This window comes from Lagenorhynchus albirostris, chromosome 15 (genome assembly GCF_949774975.1).
Source record: "Lagenorhynchus albirostris chromosome 15, mLagAlb1.1, whole genome shotgun sequence".
NCBI classification, from domain to species: domain Eukaryota; kingdom Metazoa; phylum Chordata; class Mammalia; order Artiodactyla; family Delphinidae; genus Lagenorhynchus; species Lagenorhynchus albirostris.
Genome location: NC_083109.1, coordinates 52,940,162 through 52,955,617, shown reverse-complemented (window position 1 = coordinate 52,955,617; position 15,456 = coordinate 52,940,162). Strand labels below are relative to the sequence as shown.

Genomic DNA, 15,456 nt, shown 5'->3' with positions numbered 1-15,456 from the left:
GCTTAGTGACCTGCCGGGTCACACGCTGTGTAAGTGGTGCAGCTGAGAATTGAACCCAGGCCACCTGAGCCCCAAGCCTGAGCTCTTTCCACCACTCCATGCTGCCTCCCTCACTTTCCGGGGCTTGGCACTTGGGGCTCAGAGCGCAAGGTGGCTGAGGCAGAGAGCTTGGGCCACCTGGTGGTGCATCATCAGCTGCAGAGGGTGTGGGCCCAGGCATGCTGCTTGCCCTGCAGCCCTGGGGACCGGACTCTCCTGCACGTTACTGATGGGCCTCGGGGTGGGGGCACCTCCCACAGCTGCGGAAGCCCGGCCGTCTGCCCGACACAGCACTGCCCACGCTGCAGAATGGGGCAGCCGTGACCGATCTGGCCTGGGACCCCTTTGATCCCCACCACCTCGCTGTGGGTAAGGAGGCTGGGCACTGGGCTTGAGGGAGGGTCCCAGGGTCCTCAATGGGAACAGAGAAGGGGGGCCTTGGGTCAGCAGTGATGAGCCTGTGCTCTCTGCAGCTGGGGAGGATGCCAGGATCCGACTGTGGCGGGTGCCCCCAGAGGGCCTTGAGGAGGTGCTCACCATGCCTGAGGCCGTGCTCACAGGTCAGGGGGGCCTGGGTGGGGGCTGGGGGGTGGGCGGTGGCTCCTGAGGGGCTCAGTGTCACCCCATGCCTCGCCTCCAGGCCACACGGAGAAGATCTATTCTCTGCGCTTCCACCCGCTGGCAGCTGACGTGCTGGCCTCCTCTTCCTACGACCTTACCATTCGGATCTGGGACCTTAAGGCTGGAGCAGAGCGGCTGAGGCTGCAGGGCCACCGGGATCAGGTAGGACAGCATTGGGGGCAGGCGCCCAGCCACAGGGCAAGAGGCTGCTTCTCACATCCCCACCTGCCCCCAGATCTTTGGCCTGGCCTGGAGTCCTGATGGGCGGCAGCTGGCCACTGTCTGCAAGGATGGGCACTTGCGGATCTACGAGCCCCGGGGTAGCCCTGAGCCCCTGCAGGTGAGCAGGAGGGGCTGGGGGCGGCCCTCAGACCTGGCGGGGGTCCCAGCTGGGCCTCATGTACTGTATCTCAACAGGAAGGCCCAGGGCCTGAGGGGGCCCGTGGAGCCCGCATTGTCTGGGTGTGTGATGGTCACTGTCTCCTGGTGTCTGGCTTTGACAGGTGAGAACTCTGGGACCACTATTCCCATCCCCAGACTTCAGCAGCCACCTGTGCCCCCTCCCCCAGATACACATACACGTGTCAGGCATGCAGAAGCTGTCCCCAACTCTCATTTATTGGACAGGTGGATGGATGGATGGATATGTGGATGGATAGATGGATGGGTGCATGGGTGGATTGATGGGAGGGAAGGAGATGGGGAGGAATGAATCAACTAGGGGCCCAGAGGGATGAAAGCCATCCTTGCTGCAGAGCCCATATCTGGTGGGGATCAGACGAAGCACACAAAACCAAGCCTCCTGGAGAGGTCCAAGGGATGGGCATTTGGTGCTCTGAAGGAAGGATCAGGGAGGGCCTCCTAAGAGAAGTATCATCTGAACTGGGTCACAAAGGGGCTGGTAAATACAGACCCGGAGGAGAGGGCATTCACCTCTGGGTGGAGTGGCCCAGAAGGTGACCAGCCTGGCTGGAGCAAAGGGCCTGGAACAGAATGTGGGGAGAAAAGTCCAGACTTAATAGCCACGGTGGCCATGGGACAGGAGTGTGCTGAGGAGGGGCAGAGGGGTCAGAGGTCCGGGAGGAGGCAGGGTGGCAGGTTAGAAAGCTATTGTATTAGGCCAGGCCAGTGGTTCTGAGGCTGGGTTAGGAAGGAGGATGGGCAGAGGCCTCTTCTCCCACCCAGAGGCCCTCAGGCCTCCAGCCCCGCAAGATTGGGGGCCTTGCTGGAGTCCTTGCCATGCCCCAGGGCCCTCCAGTTCTGAGGACCTGCTTCTGCCCCCCTGCAGCCGAAGTGAGCGCCAGCTACTCCTGTACTCGGCTGAGGCCCTGGCCAGTGGCCCCTTGGCAGTGCTGGGGCTGGATGTGGCTCCCTCGACCCTGCTGCCCAGCTATGACCCAGATACCCGCCTGGTGCTGCTCACGGGCAAGGTGGGCTGGGGTGCACAGGCGGGGGCTTTGGGCAGGTGAGAGGAGGTGGGGGGGAAAGGCAGCTAATGCTGGCCACCTCACTGTTGCCGTCCCCCCAGGGCGACACCCGCGTGTTCCTGTATGAGCTGCTCCCCGAGGCCCCCTTCTTCCTGGAGTGCAACAGCTTCACATCACCTGACCCCCACAAGGTGAGCCCTCGCACACGCACACGCTCCCTGGTCCTCCTTCCGTAGGTGGGACCATGGGCTACCCGCCCTCTCGTGGCCATGTGCAGGACTGCAGGGGCCTGTGGGGCCCTTGAGTCACTGGGCCGGGTGGGGTGTGCCCAGCAGCCTCGGGAACTGTTTTTTGTTGTTTTTTTTTAGTTTATTTATTTTTGGCTGTGTTGGGTCTTCGTTTCTGTGCGTGGGCTTTCTCTAGTTGCAGTGAGCGGGGGCCAGTCTTCATTGCGGTGCGCGGGCCTCTCACTGTCGCGGTCTCTCTTGTTGCGGAGCACAAGCTCCAGATGCGCAGGCTCAGTAGTTGTGGCACACAGGCCTAGTTGCTCCGTGGCATGTGGGATCTTCCCAGACCAGGGCTCGAACCCGTGTCCCCTGCATTGGCAGGCAGATTCTCAACCACTGCGCCACCAGGGAAGTTCAGGAACTGATTTTTAAACTCAACCATTTGTTAAAAATTAAACTACGTAAGTTTAAGTTTTATGAACCCACAAATAAGTTACAGTAAAGACCAAGGCAATAGATACTTAATTTATCACTTCCTAATTATTTTACTTGACTTCACTATTATTTGTACTGTTGAGGTTATTTACATCTGTGGGCCCTGTCTGGCAGAAATATTGTATCATGGGCTGCTACTGCACATCTCTTCCCAAATCTGCATTCACCCAGTCATGTTAGTAGTGTGAAATTGACATGGTGGGAGTTCTCACACCATGGAAATAGGCAAATGCTACAAACCGGGGCATTTTCCCTCCAGAGAGCTAGTTGTTAAATATCACACCACTCTCCAGGGATAGGCCTTGGTCCTGATGGTCCTAAGTGAGGGGGCCCAGGTGCTCAGTGTGAGCTCTGGACTCCAGCCCCAGCTCGACTCCCTTGCCGCCCCAGGGCTTCATTCTCCTGCCCAAGACGGAGTGTGACGTGCGGGAGGTGGAGTTTGCCCGTTGCCTGCGACTTCGCCAGACCTCCCTGGAGCCTGTCACCTTCCGGCTGCCCCGAGTCAGGGTGAGGTTGGGGGCCCAGCATGCCAACGCCCAGCACCCCCTGCCTAGCTCCTGTCAGAGGCTTTGGGGCCTGACTGGTCTTGTCACCAAACTGCCCCACTCACTGCTCTTTGGGGCACCTGCTCCCCTTACTCTGCTGGTGTTCTGAAACTTGCAGAAACCTCAGATTGGGGTCCTGGGTCTTGCCATGCCCCCCTCCCAATGGATGCCTGTGTGCCCTAGGCCTCTGGGCACAGAGTAGGTCAGTACCTCAGGGCAGCCCCTTACTCCCTCCCTGCAGAAAGAATTCTTCCAGGATGACGTGTTCCCAGACACCGCCGTGAGCTGGGAGCCGGTGCTCAGCGCTGAGGCCTGGCTGGGAGGCGCTAACGGGCAGCCCCGGCTTCTTAGCCTGCAGCCCCCTGACATGACCCCAGGTAGGATGAGGGACTGGGCTGGGGGGGCAGGTAGGAAGCAGGGGAGTGGGTGGGGGTTGGGGAAAGGGGCAGAAGGCCCAAGTCCGAACCTCCATCCCTGCTGGCAATCAGAAACCTCTAGTGCTCCCAGGGATGGGGTGGTTGCTCTTCAGACTTGGTCTCTGAGGCCCTGGAGGGCAGGGCCCAGGGTCTGTGTTTCCATCACAAGCCCTCCACCCCCAACACACATGCGCACGTGCACACAGCCTGGTGCCAAGGGCAGGCCTTGTGAACCGAAGCGCCACCTCTGCACTCTCTGCCATGGAATCCCCCAGGGGCTGGTACCAAGCAGTTAGGCCAGGAGGCCCCACCAAAGGGGCTCTCTGCTGCCTGATGCTTGTTGCTGTCCCACCCCAGTGAGCCAGGCCCCCCGTGAAGGCCCAGCCCGGCGGGCCCTATCCTCAGCACTCTACCTGGAAGAGAAGTCGGACCAGCAGAAGAAGGAAGAGGTAGGCATGGAAGAGGGCTGGCCGCTGGGGTCACAGGGCCCTGGCTGCTCCTGGTGACTGCCCTTCAGTTCTCTAGTCCAACCCAGACTGGGCAAGGAGCGAGTGTCACCCACTTGTCAGTAGGACAGGGAAGACCTTCCAAAGCCCTGAAGGTGACTGCTGCCACCCCCAGGGCACAGGGCTCAGGAAGCCAGGGAAGGGTGGAAAGAGGCCCCACCCTAGCCTGGCCCAACCCAACCAGACCCAAGTGCGCTGGGGACCCTGGTGCATATTTGAGCGTCTGAGGCAATATGTGGAGACAGCTGCCCTGTGACTCTTATGTTCCGTGTTAGAGTCTGTCTGTCTCTGGCTCCCCCGTCTCTGTCAAGGTATCTTTTTCAATGAAAACCATCAGCTTTGTCAGGGCTTTAATGAAAATGATTCTCCCACAACTTTGAACCTTGGGGTTCCAGCCTTGGCATCTGACATTCTTGGGGTCAGAAGCCCTGTTCCCTTCCCACCTCTTCTCCCGTCCCCTCTCCCAGCTGCTGAGTGCCATGGTGGCAAAGCTGGGGAACCGGGTGGACCCGCTCCCACAGGACTCCTTCGAAGGTGTGGACGAGGACGAGTGGGTGAGTGGACGAGTGGGCCCTGCTGCCTGTCCCATCTCTCCCCGACTCACACCTGCCGCATGCACCACCTCCCTCCCCCAGGCCCTCTCAACTCCCTCCCACTTCTTGGTTTATCTCCCCAGGACTAGCCTGCCCACCAGCCACCTCTAGCCTCACCTGCCACTGCTGCCTCCTTGAACCACCTGGTGCCCCTTCACACCTCACGTCTCACCCTCAAACTGGAAGCCACCTCTTGGCCGGGGCACACCTCACCCCAGAAGGCCTGGCTTCCTTTGGGTCTTGGGCATTTCCGTAGCCTCTGGGCCCTGCTGCAACCCCCATGGATTGTCTGCATCTCTGCATTTTCTGGGACCAGCTGCTTCTCCTCAGCTGCCTGCTAGCATGTGGAGCCAGGGGCATGGGGGTGGGGTGGGCATGAGGGCTCAGTGGCATGTCCCTGGGCAGCCGTTGGGCTCCCTGTCCCCTCTACTCTGACCTGGGCTGGTCCCAGCTTGGGCTGGCTTCGCCCAGCACCTTGTTATCACATGCCGTCCTATCTTGCCTGCTGCTCCAGTTCTGGTCAAGGGCCTAGGGGGCTGGCCCTCCACCAGGCCGTTTGGAGCAGCACCAGCCTCAGGGGCCTGGGACCAGTAGCCCTGCTCCCCAAACTTGAAGCCAGGAGGAATGGGCATCACAGAGCTGATAGCCCAACGAAGAGGGTGTGAGCCCCGCAGGGACTAGCCTGCACGTACCCTGGATGTTTTTAGCAATTAAACTTTTCTAAGCTGGCCACCTCTCGTGTCGCTGTGGTCTCTGGCTGGCTAGAAGGGGAAGGGGACAGGAGTATGGGTGAGGTCGGTTTGGCCCTGGGCTCCCGCTTGTCCCAGGCCTCACTCTGCTCCTGCTGGGAATTCATTCATTCATCCAACACGCTAGTATCCAGCAGGGCTCTGGATGGCAGCTCCTGTAATGAATGGGAGAGACATGGCTTCTCGAGGCACTTAGTATAATCTTAGTAGGCCAGGGTGAGCCGGACCATGTGCAAGTTCGCAAATAGACAGTGCAAGGAGGGCTGTGAAGTAGATAAACTACGTGAAAGGGAGCCACAGGGATGCAGGAGGAGACTCTAGTCAGGGTCTGAGAAGCGATATTTAAGCTGAGAGCTAAGACCTGAAGGCCACAAAGGCATGGAGAGAGCCCTGGGAAGAACGTTTCAGACAAAAGGAAGGGCAGCCAGGGTGCTGAGAGAATAAATAATTTGGAGAGTTGGAGGAAAGGAAAGAAGGGTAGTGGTCCAGAACATAGTAAGAGGCAGCCCGACTCTCATTCACTCAACAAACGTTTGTTGAGTGCCTTCCATGTGCCCGCCACTCTTCCAGGTGCTGATGCCCAAGAGTGGAGAAAAGAGATCAATGTCCTGCCCTCCAGGAATCCACATTCTAGTGGGAGGGAACAGATAATAAACATAAAGATGAATGAATGGTATAATTTGATAGAATGTGGTAAGAGCTTCGGAAAAAAATAGGAGGGATCAAGAATGGGGCTCCCCTGGTGGCGCAGTGGTTGAGAGTCCGCCTGCTGATGCAGGGGACACGGGTTCATGCCCCAGTCTGGGAAGATCCCACATGCCGCGGAGCGGCTGGGCCCATAAGCTTTGGCTGCTGAGCCTGTGCGTCCGGAGCCTGTGCTCCACAACGGGAGATGCCACAACAGTGAGAGGCCCGCGTACCGCAAAAAAAAAAAAAAAATAGAATGGAGGTTTATGGGTCTTCCTTGGTGATCCAGTGGTTAAGACTCCAGGCTTCCACTGCAGGGGGCACTGGTTTGACCCCTGGTGGGGAAAATAAGATCCTGCATGTCACATGGCATGGACAAAAAAAAAAAAAAAAAATGGAGGTTTAAACCAAATACAAGGGGCTTCCCTGGTGGCGCAGTGGTTGAGAGTCCGCCTGCCGATGCAGGGGACACAGGTTCGTGCCCCGGTTCGGGAAGATCCCACATGCCGCGGAGCGGCTGGGCCCGTGAGCCATGGCCGCTGGGCCTGTGCGTTTGGAGCCTGTGCTCCGCAGCGGGAGAAGCCGCAGCAGTGAGAGGCCCGCATACCGCAAAAAAATCAAATCAAAGAATCCGCCTGCCAATGCAGGGGACATGGATTCGAGCCCTGGTCTGGGAAGATCTCACATGTGTGGAGCAACAAAGCTCATGCGCCACAACTGCTGAGCCTGGGCTCTGGAGCCCATGCTCTGCAGCAAGAGAAGCCACCGCCGTGAGAAGCCTGTGCACCGCAACGAAGAATAGCCCCTGCTCACCGCATCTAGAGAAAGCCCGCGCCCAGCAACGAAGACCCAACGCAGCCAAAAACAAAAAAACAAAAAAAAAACGGACACAAAAGGCCGCATGTAGTATGATTCCATTTCTATGAAACATCCAGAAGAGACATCCATAGAAGAGGAGGCAGATTAGTGGTCACGAGGGGCTGGGGAGGGGGAAATGGACAGTGACTTCTCATGGGTATGGAGTTGCTAAGGCTGGGCTGAAAATGTTCTGGAACTAATGGTGATGGTTACACAATTCTGTGAATATACTAAAAAGCACTGAATTATGCATTTCAAAAGGGCAAATTGTGTGGTGTATGAATTCTCTCTCAATAAAGCCTATATTAGAAAAGAAAAGGAATGGAGGACAAGTTGCAGCGATGGTAGGGCATCAGGGTGGCCTCACTGAGAAGGTAACATTGGAACAAAGACTTGAAGGAGGAGGGAGACGAGCCGTCCTTTCCAGACAGGGAACCTGGAATGAAGCCTACTTTGAAGTTTCCTGTTTTCCTAAATATTTGTGAGAATTTGACGTCTTACTCATTGTTTGTGAGGTGTTGTATGTTTATTGCATGTCTTTTAGTCCCAAATATTTTGGCAAAATGGAGGGAAGAAATAGTACACACACACACACACCCATTTGACCGGTGTTGTTCTGTTGCTCCTAGCGCCCCAGGATAAGCAGGACGGCCAGAGGGTCCTGAAACCGCCCATCGGTAGCCTCCGGTGGTCGCCGGAACGCCAGAGGCTGAGGCAGGCCCCGCCCCGACTCCGCGCACGGGCCATAGGTCTCCGCCCACGCCCCGCCCTTTCAGAAGCAACGCGCATGCCCAGCGCACGCGCTTTTTGCAGCTTCCCTTGACCTTTGACCCGCCGGCCGCCCTTGAGCCGGGGCTGAGGGGCCGGGAAACCGGAGCCCGTGCCTCCGAAGCACAGTGGCCGCCATGGTGAGGCATGAGGAGGGGAGGGGAAGGGAGGCAGTTTCGGGGCCGGGGCTGGGAGCTCCGGCTGGACTGCGGGCGCCGCGCGCCACCTGCGTTCCCGGCGGGGAGCGGGGACTGGGGTGTCGCAGCCGGGGGTTACTGAGGCGGGCGCTGGCGACCTCGGGGCCAGGGAGAGCCTTCTGGCTGGAAGGCAGGGCGGGTCTGGCATGCCGGGAAATACCGAGCAGATGCGATCGCCGTGTGCACTAGCCACGTGCCGGCAGCCCTAGGTGGAGGTAAGTCCGGCCCGCGAGCCCTTGCTCGGTCCCCGAGCTAGTTGATGGTGTCGCCCTATTATCGTCCCCATTTGAAAGCTGGTGAAACGGGCTCCGGGACTTTCACGAGGAAGTGGCAGAACTGGGACTTGAACCAGACCCTGCAACACCGAAAACTGAGCATTTCTGCGGTACCATTGGCACCCAGAGCCAGCCCACAGATCTGGGCCACACTGGCTGCGTCAGGTCACCTGGGGACCTTTAAAAGTACAGGGTCCTGGGCTTCCCTGGTGGCGCAGTGGTTGGGGGTCCGCCTGCCGATGCAGGGGACGTGGGTTCGTGCCCCGGTCCGGGAGGATCCCACGTGCCGCGGAGCGGCTGGGCCCGTGGGTCATGGCCGCTGAGCCTGTGCGTCCGGAGCCTGTGGTCCGCGATGGGAGAGACCACGGCAGTGAGAGGCCCGCGTACCGCAAAAAAAAAAAAAGTACAGGGTCCTGAGCTCTATCCCCGGTTAGAGGATTGTTGAGTGATTGAGGCAGTGGGTTTGGGGAGCCACTTATTAACTGATAGTGTTAAGGATAAGGTAGGAGCTTACAAGTGCCAGGCCCTGAGCTGAGGCTTATGTAGATTCCCATTTAATTCTAAAGAAGTCGGTGCTCTCATTGTCCCCATTTTACAGATAAACAATCTGAAACTCAGGGCATCTGACTTTTCCAGGGTCACTCATCCCAGTTTTAAGCCCAGCTGCTCTGTGTCCTGAGAGTACACATAGAACCACATTGTTCCTGCCTTGTAATAGCCACTGCCATTTTCTGAGGACCCCGCCCCCCACCCCGCTGGGTCCTTCACACACATTCCTGCATGTGGCTCTGGAGGAGTTGGTACCTTAAAGGAGAAAGCAGGCGAGTCCGTAAAATAGGACAGTATTAATAGGAAAATGACATGAGCTAAGTCTTTATATATATATATATATATATATAAATTTATTTTATTTATTTATTTTTGGCTGCGTTGGGTCTTCATTGCTCGGGGCTTTCTCTAGTTGCAGGGATCAGGGGCTACTCTTCGCTGTGGTGCGCGGACTTCTCACTGCAGTGGCTTCCCTTGTTGCAGAGCACAGGCTGTAGGTGCGCGGGCTTCAGTAGTTGTAGCACACAGGCTCAGTAGTTGTGGCTCGCGGACTCTAGAGCGCAGGCTCAGCAGTTGTGGTGCACGGGCTTAGCTGCTCTGCGGCATGTGGGATATGTGGGGTTTTCCCGGACCAGGGCTTGAACGCGTGTCCCCTGCATTGGCAGGTGGATTCTTAACCACTGTGCCACTAGGGAAGCCTGACATGAGCTAAGTCTTGAAGCATGTTGGGATTAGACAGTAGTGGAGTAGGAGAGAGGATGTTCATTGGGTTAATGGGTATGGAGTTTTGGGGGGATGGATAATGAAAATGTTATACAGCTCTATGAATATCCTAAAAAGTGCTGAATTGTGCACTTGAAAAGAGTGACCTGTGTGGTATGAATTCAGAATAAAGAAGGAGGGGAGCCGATCCTGGAGTAGATGGTGTGGCTGCAGTACATGACGTGGAGAGCAATGAGGGGAGAGAAAACTAGAGAAGTCATTTGTAGCCAGAGCTGGGGATGCCAAGCTGGGGGTAGACTGAATTGGCTGGCAGTGGCAGCAGAGGCAGGGTATTGTGTGCGTGTTTTGGGAGGATGGCCAGAACCCTCCTTCAGCAGAGGGAGTGGGAGGCATTTGGAAGCCCTGTCAAGTGTCACGTTCATTCAGATATGTATCGGGCACATGCTGTGCTAGCCACAGCCCAGGCCCTGGACATATCATGGCAGATGTGACAGTTGTGGTCCTGACCTCCCTCCTGCCTAGTTGTGATGCCAGCAGCTGTTTGCAGGGGCCCTGGGTGAAGAGAGCCCCCTTTCTATCTCCATGTGTCCTTGAGAGAGGGTGAGTCAGTGGCTGTCTCTACCCACCAGCCCAAGGAACTGTGCCTTGAAGGGAACTTTGCACATCCATCTGTCCAAAGCCAGGTTGCCTTCTTGATGCACTTCACACAGGACAAACCACATTCCTTAGGGCTTCCCAACCCCCCACACTGCCTGTGGTCCTTTGCCCCAGCTGCAGGGCTTTGGTCCCGCATTGTGCCACGTTGCTCTCCAGGCAGGAAAGCATGTGTGCCATCTGCAGTGTCCCAGGCATGGAGTCTCATGGCTCTGACCTCTGCTCCTTGACCAACAGCTTGGCCTCAGTTGGATGCTGTGTTGGCCAGTTGCTCTTGCCCAGGGTCTTCAGGCCCGAGCATCAGTCAGTGGATTATGGGGTGTTTTAGGGCTTTCTGGGAGAGGCCTCAGCCAGTAACTGTCTTCATCCCCTGTGGTAGCTGCAGCTGGCACAGCTGTGCTCTCCATGAATCCTCAGCTCTGAGCACAGCTGACCCACCTGGCACTTGGTAGGTGTCTGGGTATTGAGTAGGTAGCTGAGAAGCTTGGCTGCACCTCTGATCTCTAGATCATTCAGCACCAAGCAGGATCTGGTCTGGAAGCAGAGGCAGCTGTTGAGCTGCTCAGGTGTCCACTTTTTACATGCCTTGCCTTCTGAGGGCCTTAGCCCTCCTATAAGGGGGGTATTATTCTCCCCATTTTGCAGATAAGAAAACTGAGGTTCAGAGAGGTTGAGTGATTGCCAGGGCCACACAGCTGGCAAGAAGCAAAGCGGGGACCCAGGTTATGTCAGCCTGACTAAAGCAGCCTTCTCACTTCTCTTCCACGCTGCTTCCAGCTCCCTGGGAATGTAACCCAACATTTTGCAGCTTTTTCCCCTGAGGAATCAGAGGCTCTATCAAATGAGCTGCTGTGTTGGGCGGAGCTTTGTTACTCTCCAGTGCCTGGCCAGTGTCAGGTTTTGGGAAACAAAGAGTAGTAATAAATGAAAATCAACATTTATTGAACACCTACTATATTATCAGGGTCTGAGGCAGGCACTTTATAAGGATTACCTCATTTAATCCCCATGACAGCCCTATTGTTGACCACAATAGGAGAGGAAGCTGAGGCTCAGGGAGACTGGGGAACTTATCCAGGGCACCCAGCTGTCATTTGCACACAGGTGATTCCAGAGCTTGTCTGTGTAACCTCCGCATCACTGCCTCCCCCAGGAGATGCCTCCCGCAGGAACCTTGGTAGCTGCGGTGGGTGGACCAGGCAGCTCCCTTGGATGACTGGGGTAGCCTCTGAAACTTTGCAGGCAGCCCAGCCTGCCCGGCAGCTATGGAGCTCTGGCAGCAGGAGCCATGGGCAGGGGGTGGTGGGGGAGCTGCCCAGTTAGAGCCTCAGCTCTTAACGTTCATTATTTAGCAACAGTCACCACCTGGGCAGAGAAGTAAACACCTGACTACGAGGCAGTGCAGGCAGTGGGATGGGGCTGCTGTCAGGTGTGGCAGCAGAAGGAGGTGTGGTCGGAGGCCTGGTGGAATTCCTGGCCAAGGGAACACTCGGAATCACCTGCTGGTCAGCCTCTCAGTCCCTCAGACAGGACCAGCTGTCCATCTCAGAGCCTCCTGCCCGACTTGGGAGAGGCTTTAGGCAAGCGGGGGTTGCGGGAGAAGCCAGGTGAGACTTTCCCGTCAGAAGCAGATCCTCGTTAGTCTATTCACCTCAGTGCAGCGCCTGCAGCCCCGCCCCTCTGATCACTGGAGAGTCTTCATGGTGTGAAATACGGGGCTTATGAAATTTCCACCCACTTGTGAAATCCAAACCCACTTCCAATTTATCAATCCCCGCTAATGGCCTGGAACCGCATCCCACCCCACCCATTAGGAGGCCAGCAAGGCCAGTTCTGGAGTCGGGGTTCCACTGGAATCTAACAAGCCCCTCTTCGGCCTCTGGGTTGGGTCCTGATCCTTGTCATGTTGTTCAGTCGCCCTCCCTGCAGACCGCGGGATTCTGTGTGAGGTGGGCAGCCTGGGGATAGCTGATAGCACTGGCTGTGGGTTTTCTGCCCATCTTCCCCCAGGTATTAGTTGTGTGTCCTCATGTTGGTCACTAAACCCCTCTGTGTTTCAGTGTCTTGAGTTGTTGGGATTAGATGGCACAATAGATAGAATGTGTTTGTCACAGTGCTCAGCACCCTGGCTAAGTCCATTCTTGGTTGTTGGAAACCACTTGGATGTGCCATGTGAGCAGTGGTGACCTGCTGCGAGCATTCTCCGGGTGTCCTCCACGCACCCACGTTTGTACCAGCTCACACACACACGTGCTGTCTGTTTGTAATCCTTGGTCACAGTAAGATCTGTATGTTTCCCATCTCACCCGCCTGCCTCATCTTACCTCCTACTATTTTACAAGACCTCTGGGCTCTTGGCTGCTCCCAGGCATCCCCTACACTTTCTCCCAGTTGGACTCACCCTGGTCCCCCTGCCTAGAAAGCCCCCATCTTCCCATCGAGATTCTACCTGCCAGGAGAAGTGCCGTTGCCTCCCAGAGTCTCCCTGTCCTTCCTGAGGTGTCCCTCCGGTGCCTTTCCACGCCTCTGGTCATGCTTGATGAGATGCCCCACTTGTCTCCATGGTGCATTGGCCCACGCAGTCTTGGGGTAGAAGACGCTCGCGCTGCGCTGCAGTGGAGGGTTTCCCACAGGGCCGGGTCCTGGGTATCTTTGTGGTCCCAGTGCTAACTATCAAGCAGGGTTTGAGTGAAGGAGTGAGCCAGTGGAGGAACAGGGGTTGGCCTGCTCTCCCTCACCACTTGGTCCCTGCTGTTTGTCTAAATGCCCACCTAGTGGGCTTTGCTTCTTGAAAGTGGAGGGTATTTTGGTCTTTTGTTGTGTTGATTGGAACTGACTTGAATAGTGTGGGGAGAATTAGAATGGCACTGCGTTTCCCCACCAGTAACGGTTGGACCAGCCAAGTACAAGAAGCTGCCGGTCGTGGCAGAGTGAATGGTGGGTCTGGGACCAGCCCTGAGTTCTGGTTCCCAGGCCACTTTGCCTTGGCTCCTGTCCGCCTCTTCCAAAGGACGAGGGAGAGTCCCGTCTGCCTCTGGGGATTCTCTTGGGTTTCCCCCCCCCCCCGCCCCGCTCCCCAGGCCTGCTGTCCCATGGGCACCTGAAGCCACCCAAAGCAGAAGCTTTTTATCAGGGTGCTTTGGAGGAAGTGGTCTATGGCTGCTGCTCTGAGCTTCCTTACCTCAGCAATCCAGAAGTCTTGTCGCACAGCCACCACTTCCAGGGTCCATCACTGGGGGCTCTGAGAATGTAGCCTGCTAATAGGTGCCTGCTTTGCTCACAGGCCAAGTACCTGGCCCAGATCATTGTGATGGGCGTGCAGGTGGTGGGCAGGGCCTTTGCCCGGGCCCTGCAGCAGGAGTTTGCAGGTAAGCTTGGGCCTCTGTCTCCTTGGGCTGGGAGATCCTGCCTGGCTCAGATTTTCCCGGTAGCTCTGGGCCCCTCCCTGGCACTGGGCCAATTGTGAATGCAAGGGCCCTCTGTGGGGTGGGGTTCTGGCAGCTCAGGTCGCCTGGGGCACTTCCCATTGGGGGGGCAGACTACTAGATCTTGGGGCAATCCTATAAAAGGGAGACCTGATGGGCGTGAGCATCCGGCCAGAAATGGGCACACTGGCCCTCCTGGCCACCTGTTTTTGTAAATAAAGTTTTATTGGAACAGCCATACCTCTGGCTGTTTTCGAGGCAGAGTCCAGTAATTGCAACACAGACTAATTGGCCTGCAGAACCTAAAATACTTATTCTCTGACCCTTTAAGAAAAAGTATACTGGCTTCTGAATCTAGAGGCGTTGAAAGGGAAGAAGTCACCCAAGGCAGCCTGCTTTGGTGGCCTGGGTAACCGTAGGGCAGAGCCATGCTTGCAGCTTCACTCTGTTCCCCATAGTAACGTAAACTCCCCAACTTGCGATGCATCCAGGAGGTAGAGGCCAGGGGAGAAAAGAGGGACAGGGTCATCTCATGGTCTAGGTTGGGGACCTGATGCCAGGTTTGACCAGCCCCTGCCCCTGTCCTCACTTTACTACCCCCCACCCCCAAAAAATCCACTCCTGGAGAAGACATGCCCTCTGGCCCGGCTTGTCTCCTCCCCCACGCCACCTGGCAGCGGTGAGCTGCCCACGTGGAAGGCGCGGGGGAGCTCCGGGCTGCTGAGTGCCAAGTGCTCACCCGTGTGTCCCCACAGCCAGCCGGGCAGCAGCTGACGCCCGGGGGCGCGCGGGACACCAGTCTGCGGCCGCCTCCAACCTCTCCGGCCTCAGCCTCCAGGAGGCACAGCAGATTCTCAACGTCTCTAAGCTGAGCCCTGAGGAGATCCAGAAGGTGAGGCCACCAGGCCAGCTCTGAGACAAGCAGACCAGAAGTGGGGATGGGGCGGCAGGCCACCAGCGTTGGGAGGGGGAAGGGGGGCAGCAGAAACGGGCAGGAGCGGGGGCTCTGGCTGCGGCCAGCTGGGATTCGAAGAAGCCACTGTCACTTGGCAGTGTTTAGGCCACAGGCAGCGGTGGCAGAGGCGTGGGCCTCCCTCAGTGGGCACCTGCCCGCTTTTCCGCCCCTCAACGGCTCCGGGTGCTGTAGCGTGGCGGAGGGGGCGAGCCCTTTCGCTTTCCTTTTTGTCATCTCCTAGCTTCCCCCGCCTCTGTAATCCAGGGACCCTCACCGTCTCCCCTCCTCTGCAGAACTACGAACACCTATTCAAAGTGAACGATAAATCCGTGGGTGGCTCCTTCTACCTGCAGTCAAAGGTGAGTGCTGGGACGGGGGCAGGCCGCGGGGCCGCTTCTCACTGGGCCTCCCTCATTTCCAGGCAGTTCAGAGCTTGGCAGGAGAAAGGTCCCTGGGGCGCAGGGAGCCCCCTGAACTGCCAGTCCCTCAGGGCTCTCAGCTCCATGTGGCCCAGCCAGTGGGGCTGTGTTGGCCTGGGCCCTGTGTCACCCTGGACAGTGGAGCCCCCAGCAGCCGAGGCTTTGAAGGGCCAGGACCGCTAGCTGGTGGAGTGCTGGAACCAGCTCTCAGCTCCCAGACTCAGTCAGTGCGTCCCCGGGCCCCTCTGTTTATATTCCACTCAGGCTGTTACCTCTGACCTGCCTACTGCTCTCCAGGGAGCTGGAGCTGGACCCAGGGAGGGAAGGG

General features: G+C 57.4%; 1 protein-coding gene across 18 annotated transcripts in view; it reads left to right on the top strand.

The window, feature by feature from the left end:
- The window catches only part of CORO7 (coronin 7), a 67,985-nt gene that overhangs the window by 52,337 nt on the left and 192 nt on the right, over nt 1-15,456 (top strand). For 12 of the 18 annotated variants that reach the window (XM_060123830.1, XM_060123827.1, XM_060123828.1 and 9 more), the window contains 14 exons: nt 300-408; nt 513-599; nt 680-822; nt 896-1,000; nt 1,078-1,163; nt 1,949-2,090; nt 2,189-2,278; nt 3,200-3,316; nt 3,596-3,731; nt 4,128-4,219; nt 4,744-4,830; nt 13,613-13,697; nt 14,510-14,646; nt 15,003-15,068. In XM_060123830.1, the coding sequence (XP_059979813.1) occupies nt 300-408; nt 513-599; nt 680-822; nt 896-1,000; nt 1,078-1,163; nt 1,949-2,090; nt 2,189-2,278; nt 3,200-3,316; nt 3,596-3,731; nt 4,128-4,219; nt 4,744-4,830; nt 13,613-13,697; nt 14,510-14,646; nt 15,003-15,068 (1,482 nt within the window). Of the gene's footprint in view, nt 1-6; nt 30-299; nt 409-512; nt 600-679; nt 823-895; nt 1,001-1,077; nt 1,164-1,948; nt 2,091-2,188; nt 2,279-3,199; nt 3,317-3,595; nt 3,732-4,127; nt 4,220-4,743; nt 4,831-4,952; nt 5,600-7,955; nt 8,072-13,612; nt 13,698-14,509; nt 14,647-14,950; nt 15,069-15,456 lie in introns of those variants that run through there. The other 6 variants (XM_060123842.1, XR_009535482.1, XM_060123829.1 and 3 more) reach the window with 6 other exon arrangements.